This window comes from Falco peregrinus, chromosome 5 (genome assembly GCF_023634155.1).
Source record: "Falco peregrinus isolate bFalPer1 chromosome 5, bFalPer1.pri, whole genome shotgun sequence".
Classification (NCBI taxonomy): Eukaryota; Metazoa; Chordata; class Aves; order Falconiformes; family Falconidae; genus Falco; species Falco peregrinus.
In genome coordinates, this window is record NC_073725.1 from 58190290 (window position 1) to 58207392 (window position 17103).

At 42.8% G+C, this 17103-nt stretch overlaps 1 protein-coding gene across 3 annotated transcripts in view; it reads right to left on the reverse strand.

Annotated features, from left to right (window-relative positions):
* Positions 1-7714: 7714 nt before the first annotated feature.
* LOC101918751 (sodium channel protein type 5 subunit alpha) overlaps positions 7715-17103 on the reverse strand; it is a 216594-nt gene continuing 207205 nt past the window's right edge. For all 3 annotated transcript variants that reach the window (XM_027791757.2, XM_027791756.2, XM_027791755.2), the window contains 5 exons: positions 16878-16931; positions 15191-15328; positions 13766-13870; positions 13012-13282; positions 7715-11255 (listed from right to left, as the gene is read on the reverse strand). In XM_027791757.2, coding sequence (XP_027647558.1) covers positions 10021-11255; positions 13012-13282; positions 13766-13870; positions 15191-15328; positions 16878-16931 — 1803 coding nt within the window. In that variant the 3' untranslated portion in view covers positions 7715-10020. The remainder of the gene's footprint in view (positions 11256-13011; positions 13283-13765; positions 13871-15190; positions 15329-16877; positions 16932-17103) is intronic.

Below are 17103 nucleotides of genomic sequence, written 5' to 3' on the forward strand. Positions count from 1 at the left end.
TAAGGAAGACACATCCCGGTTGCCTGCACAGAGGTGCTAACATGGTTTTACTGAAAATCCCCCCCACCAGTTCTGAGCATGTGGAGTAAATTCCTTTCAGAGGAACCTAAGGAGGATGGCCTGCTTGGAGCATCAAGGGGTGTGCTTGGTCCACCCTTCCCAATACGCATTGTGACATTGAACTGACTTGAGAGGTGGAAGCCAGCAAGTCACCCCCCACTCCCCATGTCACATACAACCTTATAAAGCAACAGCCCTACTACCCCTGTTAGATTTGGACATGGGCCACGTTTACCACCTTCTGGAGCCTGGGTAGCTCTTCACCTTCCCCCTGTCAGTGTCCAGGAGTGTTTCTATGCCAAACACTCCAAGAATGTGAAGGCCAGCTAATCTTCAGCCTGATCTTCCCACCCTTCCCAGGGAGGCTGAGGTGTGAGAAGATCGCAGCTGCCGAGCAGCAGGTTCATGCTCTGGCCGCTGAAGCTGTTAAATCCTTGAGATCCTACCCGAAAATAAGCTCTGCAGCCTTTGTGGATTATGGTCCCCAGCCTATGCATGCCATATGCGAAATGGTGCGAGAACACGGGTCAACAACGGGGTGACAGACTGGGGCTTTATTCTTGGTGGCCACACCTGACTGACCCCCATGCACTCCTGTTTTCACCAGGGACAACAAATCCTTGGCTGCACTAAGGCTGCTCAATGTCAGGCTCAGAGACCCAACTTCACCCAGCTGAGTGTTTCCCTTTCTGGTTATCCGCTAAAAGCTTGCAGCAAAATGTAGAAGACCTCCCTGCAACCCAGCAAGCCTCCCTCCGTGAGAAGCCAGGTGGTTTTTCTGCCAGCCTCTGTTGTCTTGTCAGCGGATCAAGCGGCATCACCCACTTAGCATGGCTCTATTGCAAATGCTGTTGCAAGGAGTTGCTTTTTTGCCAGGCACATGCTCCCAGCTAAAGAAATTTCACCATGGCTTGAATGGCAAGAAACTTAGGCCTTAAATCAGAGCATTTTAACTGCATTTTTTCTTTCTTATCCTACCCCAACATCCAGCTGTGCTGTGTGCCCTGTTATTTGGAAGAGAGAGAAACAGCTTGGCTGGTAACTGCCAGCCACCCCAGAAGGGCTGGGGTTGTATATTGCAAGGTTCGTTTCAGAGGGATTCCTCTGACAATGAGGATAAATAGGACTCGAATCCAAGTTCCCCAACACAGCCCTGAGTTTTAACAAGAAAATAATGAAAAAGGATCTTATTTTCAGTGGACATATTTTCTAGCCTACCAAATCGTCTCTTTTGGCTTACTGTATCACAGTGCTTTGTGATACACTTTGTGGGAGGTGAACCTGAATGCTGGAGCCCCAGGGGCAGGAGCGCATCCAGACCGCTGCCCTCAGCACCTCCCTGCTGCCTGGAGAGGACAGGCAGGGCAGCCTTTTGTGCCCTGAATCCCCCAGTCTGGAGAGCCTGCCCAGCTAAATCCTGCAATATGTCTATGGGGATACACGAATGCTGGAGCACCAGCCATGCAGATAACCAGTTATCTGTGCTGTGCACACACAGAGGCATCCGTCGTGGCACTGCACGCCACCCTGAGCTACTTGCAAGTCCGCATCACTGCTGATGCTATTGAGAGAGATGAGTGTCGCCCGTTGCAAGCGATTTGTGCCTGTGTCACCACCACTGAGCTTACCCCCTCACCCACCCACCGCGCTGCTCAACAGCTGCTTGTACCAAAGCAAATCAAGGTGCTTCTATACTCCTACCCCCCACCTTACTTCTCCCCATATTTTCTTAACTCCTTAAACTTTTGATGAGAAGCACTGTCGGCAAGAGAGAGAGGTACAGGGCTGATCTTACTTCTAAGGTGCACAGCCATCCTCCCAGCTCCTTGTGGAAAACGCAAAGTACAATAGCTTCTGTCTCAAGCATCTTCCCGTTTGATAGTGAAGGCAAGCCAAACAAATCTCAAGGCACCACAACATCAGATTTCCTGTGTTTCATGCCATGGAATTGATGGTCCCTGGTGGTTAAGCAAGTGTAAATGAATTGTTCCCCCTACAAATTGAGGCATTTATAAGATCTGCTCTCTCTATGGGCATGTTTTATCTTTCCTTATGACCTGAGCTCTTTTTACAACCTTTCCTGCTTGCTGAAGCCTTAGAGTGGATATCTCCCCAACTACTTATTTTTGCAGAATTCATAGGAATTGACTTATCTTTGAGACTCCCCACCCCCACCCCCCCAAATCAAAGCAGACTGAAACAGACCGGGGGGACAGACACAGGCAGGGGCAATGGATGCTGTGAGCCCTCACAGGCTCCTGCCCTCCTTTGAGGGCTGGTATCACCATCAGTCTTACCCTTCTGGGTTATGGGCTCTCTTTTCCTGCTGTTCAAGGGTAACAGCTATCTTCACCCCATTTCAACCACAGGCTTTGGAGAAGACCCTGCAGATCTGCAGCACCTCAGCACAGCACTGCTGAAGCACTTCACACAGCTACAGACCTCCTCCTGCAACCTCAAGAGCACCCCACCTTCAAACCACAGCCCCTGACGTTGTCACAGGCTCAGGAGGACCTACCTCTTTCTCTTCTACTTCCATCAAAGTCCTTCTAACAAACTTCACACTAATTCCAGAGCCCACAACAAACCCAGCTAAGCCCCAGACCATCCCTTCAGTCCCATAGTAAGAGAAAAGAGCTTGTTTAAAGCTGCCTAGCTCTTTCTCGACCTTGCTTGGCCTGTGGGGTAAGGCAAGGACAGGTGTAAGTAATGTCCATTCCTCTGTAAAGTTAAACATGGCTGTGACTGCAAGTTGTGGTCTGCAGTCTCCAACTCAGTAAAAAAAAGAGAATATTAAATTCCTTCAAGACCAAAAAAATGCATTTCAGAACTGACAGGGGTACTGTTCAAGCACTGCCATGCTCTGTTGTGAGAAAAGGCAGCCCTTTGCACCAGCCTGGGAAGGAGAGCAGCCCTAGGCATGCCCTGGGGATTTATCCCTCCCTTCAGACCTTGCCCCACTCAGGTGCAAACTGGGAAACAGCTATAGGATGGGGAGCATCATCCTGTGTGCTATAAAGGTGCAGAGCTGACAGGGGGGGTGTAGGGTTTCTTGTGGTGTCTGCTCCAAAGCAGGAATGCAAGCTTTGCTTAACCTGAAGCTCTTTAGCTCAGCCTGCAGCATTTCCATGTCCACTTGGAGCGGGTTTGGAGTAGTACCTGTGCTCCTGCAGCAGTTCTGCAGATCTTCTGAAGGAAGGGGGTGAACAGATCTGCAGCTGTAATGTGGTTTTGTCTCTAAGCGAGACAGCTTTGAGCTTTGGGTCCGCTTTTCATTATGCCTGGGCTGCAATTGCACGAGTAGATTCTAAAAAAACAACCCTGTGTGATGCAGTGAGTTTTTCTCCTTCTCGGACATCGCGAAGACAAACCATGCTCTGGGTTTCTTCCTAGTAGAACTTAGCTGGTCCTCAAAAAAGTAAAAACTTCAGTGACTCCAGGTTTGTATGCTCTGTAGAAATCTTTATCACCTGCACAGCTTGTCCCTGAGCTAAAGATGAAAATTATTTTATCTGTGCTTGGTCTGCAGGTTTGGGAAGATTAAAAACTAAGACAAATGTGAGCAACTGGGACAGTGTATATGGAAAAAAAGGGTTGGAAACCTGGCTCCCTGCAGGGCAATTGCTAAATTCCCTTTGGCTTTAGAGTAACTGGGGTTTCACAGAAAACACAGGTATATAGTTCAAGTCACGTTTTAACAGATTACAGCATTTTAACTCATTTTAGGACCACTTTGCATGCTTTTATCATAACTGTCTCAGTCTTTGGTGTTTTTCTCTTAAAGCCCCAGGTTTGTTTTTTTCCTAATAGAGTTTTTAGAAAAGCAGATTGCTTGAGAATATGGCCAGGACATACCCTTGACACTTTTGGGAAATAAAAATAAAATAATTAAAAAACAAAACAACCAAAAAATACACCAAACCAAGAGATGTTCCTTTTGAATTAAAATCTCACTTTTCAAGCCACTCCAATGATGTTTGATCACTGGATGGTGGTTTCTGGGACTGTGCAGTGTTCCATGTAGTTATTCTCTAGAGGAAAAACGGACCTGCTGATGCCCTGGCCTGGCAGGGACTCGCTACTCAGCATAAAGCAACGAGACTCCAGGGACGGCAGCTGCAGCAGCGGTCTCAGAAACTTTGCCGTGGCAAAAGCATGTGGGCCAGGAGCTGCTCAAAGCTCTGTTTGTCAGCTGGCTAAAATAGCTCTGGCGGAGGTGCTGACAAACCCATACTCGCACTGCAGCCCAACACCTCCAGCCCTCGTGGGGTTATCAGTGACGTTTGACTCTGAAGCATTTTTTCACTCGCTGCCAATAGCTATTCCCCTTGGACTATTTGCTTTCACATGCTTTCCCTTTGACACGGCTGCTATTTCTTTGCAATATGTAAACACTCAGAAGGATTTCCATGTTTGTTCTTCACACGGCGCAGCCAGTCTTTCACAGCTGGCTGGGAGAATTGACATGAAGAAGCAGCCGTTTTCCAGGCATTTGGGGTCGATTTTGTTTTGTTCTTTTTTTTTCTTTTTTTTCTTTTTCTTTTTTTTCTGTGGTCCTGTCTGTTTTCTCTCTTTTTAAAGCCTGCTCTGCTCTTGTCTCAGCACCCCAGCAGCAGAAAAATGCATTGCTGTTGTCAGAAACACAGCACTGTCATTCTACATGGGTGTCCTTTGATACTAGAGCCCGGTGGAGGCTTCACACTGCAAAGCATTTATTTTTTATTTCTCCTCTTCCTACATCATCTTTTGATGATTGCAAAAATCCTCTGTAAAGCAAGCTGCTAATGTGTGGCTTTTCCTAAGAAAACTGCCTTGGTTTGCCTGTGCTGCTGTAACTGTCTGCCTTAACCCAGACTAGTTTCCAAAGTGGTCCTGGTTATTTAGTAAGACCACTTGCATCAAAAGAATGAACTGAAACCACTAAAAATAGATCTCAAGGTGAATGTGGAAATTGCAGGCCATGACTGATCTCACTGATTTCGCATTGGCTTGATTTAATAGATTTGTGGCTTTGCAAAATCAATATAATTTCATGGACTAAAAAAACCCCAAACAACATACACAAATTTGGATTTACTGAGGAGCTAGTCCTCTAGGTTCCTTGCTAGGGCTGGAAAACAAGAAATGCCATTGGCAAAAGTTTTTTAAAATTTCATCATGAAAAACGGAAAATCTGAAAGCCTTCAGAAACTCCCCCAAGTTCTGCATGAAAATGAGGCGAGTCCTGCAACCCAAAGCAGCCCCTAGCACAGTGATGGGAACACACGTATAGGAGTTAGGTCATTCTGGTAAAAATCTAGGCATGGAAAATTTTATAGCAAGGATTATGACCCTGAATTTCCTTCCCATGGGAATTTCGACCACAAATTCTAACCAGGAATTCCCTTAACTAACCAGACAAGGCTCCACAGAGTTCTCATCTCAGCAAACTGTTCCTTCCAACCAAAAATATCTTGCTGAAAACTTTTCAGATGGATTTATTCTACATACACGATTACTCAGAAGTCATATTATTATATGATACATTTGAGCAAATCCTTATTAAAAAAAAAAGTATTTTCCACAAGTCAGACTGCCCCAGTTTAATGTAAAACATTATTATAAACTGATTTTATTAAACTAATTCAAAGGACTGAGTGGACTTTCATGGCAGTTTAAACCAGCTCTCTTTTTTTTTTTTTCTTTTTTTTTTTTCCTGTTTTAGTATGATTAGGAACCTCCCACATTTAAATAGAAATCAGAGCACTGAAATAGGGTAACCAAATCAGTGCTAGCCTGGGTGAAGATAAGGCTGATTCTATCAATGCTGATAACAGCTAAAGGTTGTCCCCGACCCTTCTGAAGCTCCTCCCAGGATCAAGGCATACATGCGTTGGGAAGGATAGTACTCTTTGTTTAGTATGAATTTTAACATATAGCTAATATAATAATAACCAAAATGCAAATTAATATAATTCAGCTGGAAAGACATCCATATTACCATTAAGCAAATATTTGTTTTATATATTTATTTTTTAATCTCAAGGTAGGATCCCGTATTTCCAGTAAAACCCTTCTTCTAGCTAATCCTTCCGGGCAGAATGGGTTAAAATATCAATGATGGGCTCATCCTATAAATTACTCTGCTTGAAGAGAAGTTTTCAGGTCTGCTTCAAATTCATCTGAAGTACCCAGAAATTCTCCATTGATTTCAACAAGCTTTGGCTCAAGCCTTTAATGCCCTGTAGTTAGCCTTACAACGCACGCTGAACTGGAGGAGTTTCCTCTGACAAGCCTTCTAACAAAAGTCAGCCTGCATTTCCCAAACAAATGTGCTGAGAAAGTCTCAGAGAAATAACATATATGTTGATAAAATAAAATAAAATAAAATTTAAAAAAAGGCACAGAAAATATTTGTTATCCTTATTTATTTAATAAAGAAACATAATAAACTTGAATTTTTCCAGGTACAAACAGCTTAATATGTCCTGTGATATTGGCTGATATTTTCCTTGCTCTTTTTGCAGCTTGAGTGATTCATGTGGTAGCCTTCATCGAACAAATCAACAGAAAAAAATGGTAGCACTCACCATGCTTATAGACAGTGTGGGCCAACAACTGAGTTAGTGTCTTTAAATCACTGCACTGGGAGGTTGTGTCATTGCTAGATTCAGATCAGCATCTCCAGTAATAAAGATCTGCAGCTGAGGTTATCAGACGTTTTCGAAGGGAGCCCTGCATACTATACAAAGACACCGTTCCCTCTTCAGTTCTAAAGAAATGTGCCACAAAACAACAGAAAACCCAATTGAAACCCAACCTTCCAGTTACAAAGGTCTTGAAAGTAATTTACAATTCAGTTTTAGAAAGTTGCACTGTAAACATCTATAGTTAAGACCCTCTTTCAGTTTGGTGGGGTTTTTTTGCATTATGATTTTTTTTTTTTACAGGTTTTGGGTAGAAACCAGAATTGTTTGTAATTGCATCAGTACTGTAGGGTGTCACAGCAATGACGATGAAATGTTCGATGCAAGGGTGAAATGACCAGAGGAAAAGCTCTTCTCTGATATTATCAGTGACCAGCTAATTGTCCCATTACATCCCGACCGTTACTGGGCCTGACTCTTGTTGAATATTTTCTAATATAAGTTGAAAATAATCAAAATATTTTAAAGCAGCATCACCAACACTGCACTGCTGAGTGCTGGCTGGCTTTTTCCTTGGGCTTTGAACAGTTCATATTGTATGTGAAAAAATCACATAAGAAATGCTCCTTTTTCTTAGTATTTCCCCCTCTTTTTTTATTCTAAAGCTTTGAAAGGAAAATAATTTTACCAGTTGTCAGCCAATAAATGCTCGTTCAGCAAGTAATGAATGTACTATTTTCTAATTAAACAGTTTCATTATAGGCAGCAGCTTGTTGCTAATGATCAATAAATCCCATTGAGAAGAAAACATTTGAATCAGTAAGTCGTGTCCTCTGAGTGTCAGCCACTCTATAAACTCACAAGATACATATATATGTATAGATATACGTATGTGTGTGTATATATATATATGCATATAAATATAAAAATCACATACTCTTTCTGGGTGATATGTACAGTCAGAATAACATTACAGCGTAAATACACAGGGAATCTGTATAAAGTTTCTCTAATTTGAGAAGCCTTGATGTTGAGAGGGGTTAGGGGTGGGGAGGGAGGAAAGAATAAAGAGTGTTTTCACTGTAAGGAACAAAGAGTAGTTCCCTTAAGTTAGAATCTAATTACATACAAGATTTAAAGGCAACAAAATGCCCAGAGGAACAGCCCTATGTTGTACACCATAGACATGGGGTTAAAAGGGCAAGAGAGCATGATTATAATAATACTTATATAGTACGGTTCGTTCCCTTATAGCACTTTGCAACCAGAAAGTCTTACAACACCCCTGTGAGGTAGGTAAGTATTATTACCCCCATTTTACAGATGGGTAAACTGAGGCACAGATAGGTTAAATTATTTGCCTAAAAATCATGTAGTAAGAATCAGGAATAGACCCCAGGAATCCTGATGGCAAATCCTCTGAATTATCCGATAGACCACTCTCAAGTGAATGCCTGAGACACCTCTCAATGAATGGAGAGAATATATTAGCCCATATTTACACAGATACATCGGCATCCTTTTGACATGTTGTGTTTACATATTCTGACTTCATTAGGGGACAGATAACAATGGCCATAGATAAACTTGACTGTAACATGTCACTTTAATTCTTGTTGCCAACTCCGTGTGGATTTTGACTCCTTTACAACCTGGGATGCAACTAAATGTCAATGACAATACACCTTAAATACATTCTTGATATCTTTGCTTCTCCAAGGTGAAAAGCACAATTACTCTTCCTTAAAGTGCAATGGCTCATTACAGAAATCTCAAGATTTTCCATGAAGTCCAACCAAACCCAAGTACAATCAGTCTGAAGGTGAAAAAGAAAGTCTGTAATGATGGACTTGTCTCTATATTCCATAAATACTTTCTCACATTCTATGGAGGCTGAAAGTTTAATAATAAATATGAGTCTATGTTAGGACATAAAACCTCTAATACTTTTCTACAGCCACACATCTACCTTTCACCCTGTTGTCATTTCTTTGGCCTGAAGCTGATGGACACATCAACCATAAATATTACTTTGCCTACAGGAATGAGGATATATCTATTTTCTAGTAGATTCTTTTTATCGGTTCCTGTACTTCTTGTCCTTCCCCGGTAATCTAATTGTACCATCTGAGATAATGAAAGATGGACATTGAGTAGAAAGGATTCAAAACCTCAAAATTTATATACAGATCCAGAGGAAATTCTCCTCCCACCTTCCTGAGCAGACTGTCGCAGCCCTTCTGCATAGTCCAATTGGTGTTGTTGTTATTATTATTATTATTATTGTTGTTATTATTATTATTATTATTATTAGTAGTAGTAGTAGTAGTATTTTTGGAGTAATACTGATGCACAGAGTTTCCAATAAGGCTGCTTAGCTCAGTGTTCCTGGGGAAAACATCACCTATCCCACTACCTTAACAGAAACTTTGCTTTGGAGCACTACACACAAACGTGATGCGCTACTTCTATGGCGAGTTTGATTGTGGTATTCAAAGCAGATTCTTGAAACATACTAAAAAATGAGTGCTTTTATTAACAGTTTTACAAACAGAATCCATTACTGTCTAGTTTCCTGAAGGATAGAACAAGCCATTTCTCTCATGATTTTGACATTATTTCCTTCTCTAGGTTTTTGTGTTTCTGCTGATGAGCAGTTGCAAGTCCCAAGAGGGAGGGCTTAGTGTAATAGACAGTTAAAATGCTGCTAATTTGATAGTTTACTTTGCAACAACTTTCCTCTTCAAGCGATGGGGATCCCGCAAGTTCCTATTACCTTGACTCAGAGTTCATCATGAAGAGTGTAAGGATCATTAATCTCCATGGAAAAAGAGACTTTTTTTTTTTAAGTAAAAAAATATCAAATATAATAAATTTATGAAAGACCATTCACAACATATACAGTAAGTGTTACATTTTGCTACAGCAGCTGTGATTTTTTTTTTTCTTTTTAGAATGCAAGGTCATACATCGCCATAAGTAAACACACTAATATGAGTAAGACCTTAAATGAATGTATACAGCCAGGCTTTATCTGTGGATAGATATACACTGTGTTTACTGTTTTACAGTCTAGCATATTCTTATTCACACCATTGATATAACAGCTATGACCCTGCAAAGATCCTTCCTGTGCATATATAAATATAAATATTGAGCCAAGTCAAAAAGAGCAGGGTCAAAGGTTATATGACTTATTAGACTCCTGTAGTTAAGGGTAAAAACTCCACTGTTTCTTTTGCAACTAATTTTTAATAAGAAGGCTGCTTCAATCATTGTGTAGTTACAGCATTACATTCTGTAAACAATATTTTAAAGCATTCTAAGCAAACATTTAAACAATTGATTCTTTATCCTTGTCTGGTGAGAAGAGACAATCTATAGCCTCATCGCTTTTGCTCGAGTCCGTCATCTTCAGCTGGAGATTATCACTCGTACCTCTGGTGACGCTGTCGTAGGATGGAGGGAAAGATGTGGAGGACAGAGTTTCTGATTTGTCTATTGGCCTGCCATAGTTTTCGTTCATCATGAACGCAATAAGACCCTCCTTCTCGGGTGCATCGTCCTCGAGGATGCTGCCGTCAAAAGTTCTGTGCCGATACAAGTAAGATGCCTGCTTCATGGAGCGCCGAAACAAATGTCTCCTGTAGGCTCGCTGGATGACGATAGCAGAGACCTCTTCTTGTTTCCGCCTGAGAGTTGTTGTAATCGGTTCGTAAGAGATCTTAGACGGATTCGCTGCCATGAACTTCTCTTCCATCTGTATCTTAAGGGCATCCATCTCTCCGGATTCTCCTAGCACCCTTTTGGTAAAAGCAAACAAAATATCCAAGCAGTGGATCCTGTCTCCACTGACCATGGGCAGGTCCATTGCTATGAGTTTGATTTTGTTTGGTTTCGCTATGCGCAAAGGTTCTGACAGCGCGTCTGCAAAGTCTGAAAGTGCAGAATACTCAATAAACTGAGTGGCTTCAGGGTCAAACTTCTCCCAGATTTCATAGAACATATCAAAATCATCCTCACTTAGAGGCTCTGTACTTTCCTCAGTGGCTACACTGAAGTTCTCTAAAATAATGGCTATATACATGTTTACAACAATGAGAAATGATATAATGATATAAGTAACAAAGAATAAAATCCCTACGGCAGGGCTTCCGCAGTCTCCCTTTGAACCATTTGCATTTGGAAGGTTTGGGTCACAATATGGTGGTCCGGTGTTTAAAATAGGGTTGAGAAGACCATCCCAGCCAGCTGACGTGGTGATTTGGAAGAGACAGAGCATGCTGTTAGCAAAGGTTTGGAAGTTGAACATGTCATCAATCCCATGCTCCTTCTTCACATAGGCAAAGTTAGCCATGCCAAAAATGGCATAAATGAACATGACCAGAAAAAGCAAGAGGCCAATGTTGAACAGAGCAGGTAGGGACATCATTAAGGCAAACAGGAGAGTTCGAATTCCTTTGGCTCCCCGGATGAGTCTTAGGATCCGGCCAATCCGAGCCAAGCGAATGACTCTGAAGAGTGTGGGAGAGAAGAAATATTTCTGGATGATGTCAGAAAGTACGGTGCCTTGGAAAGAAAAGAGACACGCAGTGAGTTAGTACATGGGAAATAATGCCAGGCTCCTCTTTAAAGCAATCAGTAGGATTATGGACAAAATCAATGAAAAATTCTCTGGACTGGAAGAACCATGATAAAGGGAATGGCATTGTCATTAGTGTTTTCATGCCTATTTAATCTATGCAAACTTTCTTGAGGCTGTGAGCAAAGATGTCAGTGGTAGTGACAGTTTTATTAAGGGAAAGCTTGTCTACTGGGAATGAGAAACCAGGATCAACTCAGACAGGACACAGATATCTGCAGCTTTCAGCCATGACCCACCTGAGCGATTTATCTTGAGTGCGGCTGGTCAGAATTTTTCTGATATGACAGTATTTCTGTCTGTGAAGTGTTAGCAAGTCAGCACTGAAGAGCTGTTGTGCTGGGCTCGTTTTTCTGAGCCAGCACCACAAAAGCGCAGGTTTCTACTGGAAAGCTGCTTGGTTGATTGGTTGCTTATTAATTTTTCCCATTTGCCTGATGGGCTGGGAGGGAATTAAGGGCTAAGATTGTACTTGCAAGGAAAAGAGCTTGCATCCCTGTAGCTGAACTCTTCCTGCAGAAACAGAGCAGCTTGGTGGATTGTTTAATGACAGCAATCCGTGGCTGCACTGAGCTGCGCTGAGCTCACATCTCCCAGCCCAGCCTGGGACAGGTCCCACTGGCATGGCCCAAGTCCTCTGACACCAAACAACCTGGCTGACCACGCGGCAGCACAATGGCCAATGTGACAGGTCTGGTTAACTGGCTGTAGTGGGCATATCCAGAGCACCCAGCACCAAGGTTCTCATGGCAGCTGCATGGCAGTGATGTTCCATGGGTGACCCAAATCTGTGAAATCCAGGCGGTCCAAAGTCCCCAAAGTACAGGCTGCTCTGTGGGCACCAGAGATCTCCTGCACTGGGATCTTGCAGGTTCTCTGGTCCACCAGAGAGGGTTCAGAGCAACAGGAGCATCAGTCAGTGAGAAGATGGCTCTGTGTTCTTAACATGACACCTTTTCATTCACCTATTCCCTCCTTCAAAATGGAAACTTTTTTTGAAGAGCTGAATTTCTGAGTTCCTTCTGCTCTCTGGATCAGTTGATCATCTTCCAGTTACTACTTTATTTCCAACGTAAATGAAAGCTCTTTTGGCAGGATTTCAAATTCACATTTGACCTGTACAGAGTAACACCTAACTTACAATCTCTGGTTGGGGCTGCAGAGCAGAAAAAGACACAAATTAACAATAAAATGGTGTCTTTCTGTTTCTTCCCTTGGACATATGGGGGTGTGGAGCTCTAGTAACAACAGGGCTGAGAACAGACAGACTCACGGCACCTGCCCAAACCTGCCCTGAAGGACTATTTCATACTGTTTTAATAGAAAGTAAATAGCACAACAACAACAATGCACGTGTCCTTTTCATGTGGCTTTTTTACTTCTCTGTCTTTGGCTGTTATGCAGAACCAGGGTTAAGTGTACGGTGCCAGTTCTGAATGATGTTTTATCACTATGAACCATTAAGCGTACGTTGAAACCAAACTGTGTTACGATAAATCTCATAATTTTGCTGATTACACAAGTTATTGTTAGGCAGTAATTGCATACTAAAAAAATATGCTTAAGATTCAATTCTCTGAACTGAAAGTGTATATTATTGCACAGAGCCTTTAACTTTGTTTAATTAATTTTATGTCTGACTTTTAAACTTTGGAGTTTGGGTGAAAATGCAGGTTTACCTACCTACGATAGACAGAATCACGACAACAAAGTCAAATATGTTCCAGCCGTTGGTGAAGTAGTAGTGTCGCAGTGCCAGCATTTTGATGATGCACTCCCCAGTGAAGATGGCAACAAAAAGCATGTTAATTTTATGGAGGATGTTCACTTTTTCTTGACTTTGGTCATCCGTTTCCACCATCATGGTAACCATGTTAAGGCAGATGAGGATCATGATGGAGACATCAAAGGCTTGTTTTGAGACAACATCAAAAATAAAACCTTGATATTTGTTCTGGAGGGGAGGAAAATGTTTAGTTAGGGAATTTGAACCATGTCAAAATGATGACATCATTGTCTCCTGATTGATCAGAAAGCAGAGGAAAATAGACAATATACTACTTCTGATCGGAACTTCATAAGCTTAAAGATGATGACCAATGGTTGTATGATAGGGTTTTCAAACCCATTTACTCCTAATGCATCTTGAAACTACTGAAGAAACACCCTGGACTGGTGCCATGAATTGATTCAATGCAGGCATGCGGCCATGGGCATATGGAAATTGCAATTCCAGTCAATATTTCAGAACAGTGGGAATTTTGTGGCACAGGAGACTGGACTTGCAAATACTGTCCAAAATCTAAACATGTAAATACTAAGTGGCTTTCATCTGGCAGTGATCACCGCTCCTACACTGGGAAGTTGAATTGCATTTAATCTATTAAATACATATTCAGCTATTAGACAAAGTTGAACCGAATTATGCCATTCTTACCAGTGGCCTTGGGATTGGCTTTTGAGGTTTCTTAGATCCCAGCTTTTTCATTGCATTATAATACTTTTTCTGTTCTTCTGTCATAAAGATGTCTTGGCCACCTAAGTATAGGGTGAGAACAAAGACATTATTTTTGATGAAAAGAGCTCCACTGCCCTCATCCAAAGTTCAGGGATGCATTCTCTTCTAATTTCTTCTTTCCCTTTTCATGTAGCTTTCACCAAAATATCTAAGAAGGTATCCTTCCTTGCCTGGGATGGAGTTAATTTTCTTTGTAGTAGCTGGTATGGGGTTATGTTTTGGATTTGTGCTGAAAACAGCGTTGATAACAGAGAGATGTTTTTGTTATTGCCCAGCAGCCTCACATAGAGCCGAGGGCTTCTCTGCTCCTCCCCCCACCCCACCAGCGCTGGCTGGGGGGCACAAGGAGCTGGGAGGGGACACGGGTGGGACAGCTGCCCCCCACTGACCAAGGGGACATTCCATACCATACTACGTCATGCTCAGCACATAATGCTGGGGAAGAAGAAGGAAGAGAGGGGATGTTTGGAGTGATGGCATTTGTCTTCCCCAGTCCCCGTTACTGGTGCTGGAGCCCGGCTGTCCTGGGGGTGGCTGAGCACCTGCTTGCCATGGGAAGTGATGAATGAATTCCTTGTTCTGCTTTGCTCGCACATGTGGTTTTTGCTTTAGCTGTTAAACTGTCTTTATCCCAATACAGGAGCTGTCTCACTTCTACTTTTCTCACTCTCTCCCCCATCCTGACATGGCAGGAGTGATGAGCGGCTGCATGGGGCTGAGTTGCCTACTGAAGTTAATAGGGGCATTATGGGATGCAGCACTAGGAGCTGCCTACAGCGTGGAGGCAATGGGCATGAGGCACAGAGCAGTGCAGTCAGCCAAGGAGGAGTAAGACTCAGATTCTGCCTGCACTTGAGGAAGGTGAGAAAGGAAAACACAAGAACCTCAGCCCGTTGTTTAAAGCCTACAAAGCAGTGAGAAACAGAGCTCTCAAGCCAGGCTGCTCCTCCCTGACCCTGGCTGCACCCTGGGGCAGGCAGGTGATGGACTGAGGGGAACACGCTGGGCTGCTCTGAGGGACAGCGGTGTTTGTGTCGGGGGACACCAGGGTGCTCTGTGCCCCTGTGGCAGTCTCTACCAGGGATCCCGTCTGCATGGAGCTGCTTCCCTGATTTCTGTGGGGAATGCAATCCCCCAGCCTGTATTTTCAGGATGCTCATCCTATGGGGGCATCAGGGGCTGCTACAACTGTGCTTCTGGAAAAGTCCTGCAAGGTGGTTTCTGTGCCTCTTCTGTCAATGCTAATCTCGAGACTAAGGTGGTAAAGCCACTGCTTGGAAATCTGTGCCTTGCCCCGGTCTCTGCAGCAATCCCAAGTGGATGTGTAGCATGTGCACTACTTATCTTCTTCTTTTGTTGGTTGAAATTGTCAATGATGACACCAATGAAAAGGTTCAATGTGAAGAAAGACCCGAAGATGATGAAAATCACGAAGTACAGGTACATGTATAAATTACATTCCCATTCAGGCTGCTCCTCACACTGCAAAGGGAAAAGGGAAAAGGGAAAATGTGAAAATGACGGCATCTCTGCACACATCAAAATACTCATGCAGTTCAAAGAAAACTGCTCATTGGCACTAAAGATTATGAAACAGAAAAAATAGCGTAACTCCCACTAGCAGAGTCAGCGCTCCTCGGTCTCTGAAGTTTACTACTGGCATCTGCAATGCCACGGTCAATTCGGCTGCATTTCACAACACTGTCACAGCCATCACACTGCTCCAGAAAGTGCAACTTCAGAATAAATCCATTAAAATGTTCTCAGTCTGATCCCAGAAGGGGAAAAGAATCAATTTTCTGATTACCCCTAATCTCATATGAGCCAATGGTACTTACAAAAACAGAAGTATGATCACAGTATAGCTAAAAGCTACTGAAAAACACTGCATTTAGAAGTACGATTTTTCTTTTATGGAGGGTGGAAATGAATAAGATCTCTTGCTGAAGAACTGAGCAATGCAGTCCAGTAATCTCAAATCACATGAACCACATTTGGCAAAAATGCTGAGATTTGCCCCAGCAGCTCCAGGTATCTAACCGAACTGCCAGAAGCTCACATTTCCCTAAACGCTGTATTTTCTCACGTGTAACCCATGAGTTTCATTCAGCAGCAGGGAGGATACACACATGTGTACATGTACTACAAGCATAAATCAACATCATGAGCTATGTTATGCAAAGGTGCTTCCCTGCCCCTATGATACCATGAGGTTTTTCTACCCCCTAGTCCTCTGTTTAGGGCTTGACTCCCTGTTACTGAGTTCAGCCTGTCAAATCAGCAGTACCAGATAGCTACCTCAAAAATTAAGAGTAAGTGTGATCTTTTTCCTTTAATATTACTAAAAGGGGGAAAGGAGACAACAGATCCTTTGATAAAAAAATAAACAAACCACGTGTGATGCAGCAGTAGCAAGGGAAATGCCTTTTTTTTTGTCTTTAGGAAACCAGAAAGCTGCACAGGAGGCAGGTGAGACCTGGGCGGTCACCAGCACCCAGATCTCCAGCACATCTCAAGCCAGCTCAGCCCCTTTCCCTGCCAGGAGCTCCCCCACCCTCCTTGAGTGGAGCTGCCGGTTGCAGGGAACAAACTTACTCATGGTGAAGACATAGGGAGGGCTGAGTATTTGGGTTACAAGGGGAATGTAATCTAAACCCACCACTTTTAAACAGGTTCTATCATCAAAAGTTAGAACCTTAGAAAATACGGCAGTCAACAGGGAGACTGGAAGGAACAGAGGGGAAAATTTAGGGTTTTGGGAGACAGTCTCACCTTGGAGGTACCTCTCTGTGTTGGGAGTTTTGCAGTATGAATAGATAAATCAGTTGTGCAAGAACTGAGGGCTACATTTGTTTTAAGCTGAGCGTTGTGATGCCTTAGTAGCAGCTGCAAAAAATCAAGGTCTGCAACTTTCTTAACCAGAGAAAGACAGGGACTTGTAACCTGCATGTATTTTTTTTGTTGTCAGACACCACAAATGCTGCAAAGGTCAATGGGGAAGGAAATGATTAGTTTCCTTGTAGTGACTTACCTCTCGTGAATCCACTGCTGCATACATAATATCCATCCAACCTTTAAATGTAGCCTGAAAGAAAAAAACCGAAATGCATAATTAAGCATATTAAATAAGTGTATATTTAAATGATTATATCATTTCTGTGATGAGTTTTAAAAATGCAACGTTGAGCATGTTCTTCACAGTTAAGGAATTGCCTCTCTTTTAAAGCAGTATGTATCCCTGAGTTTATGATCATCTA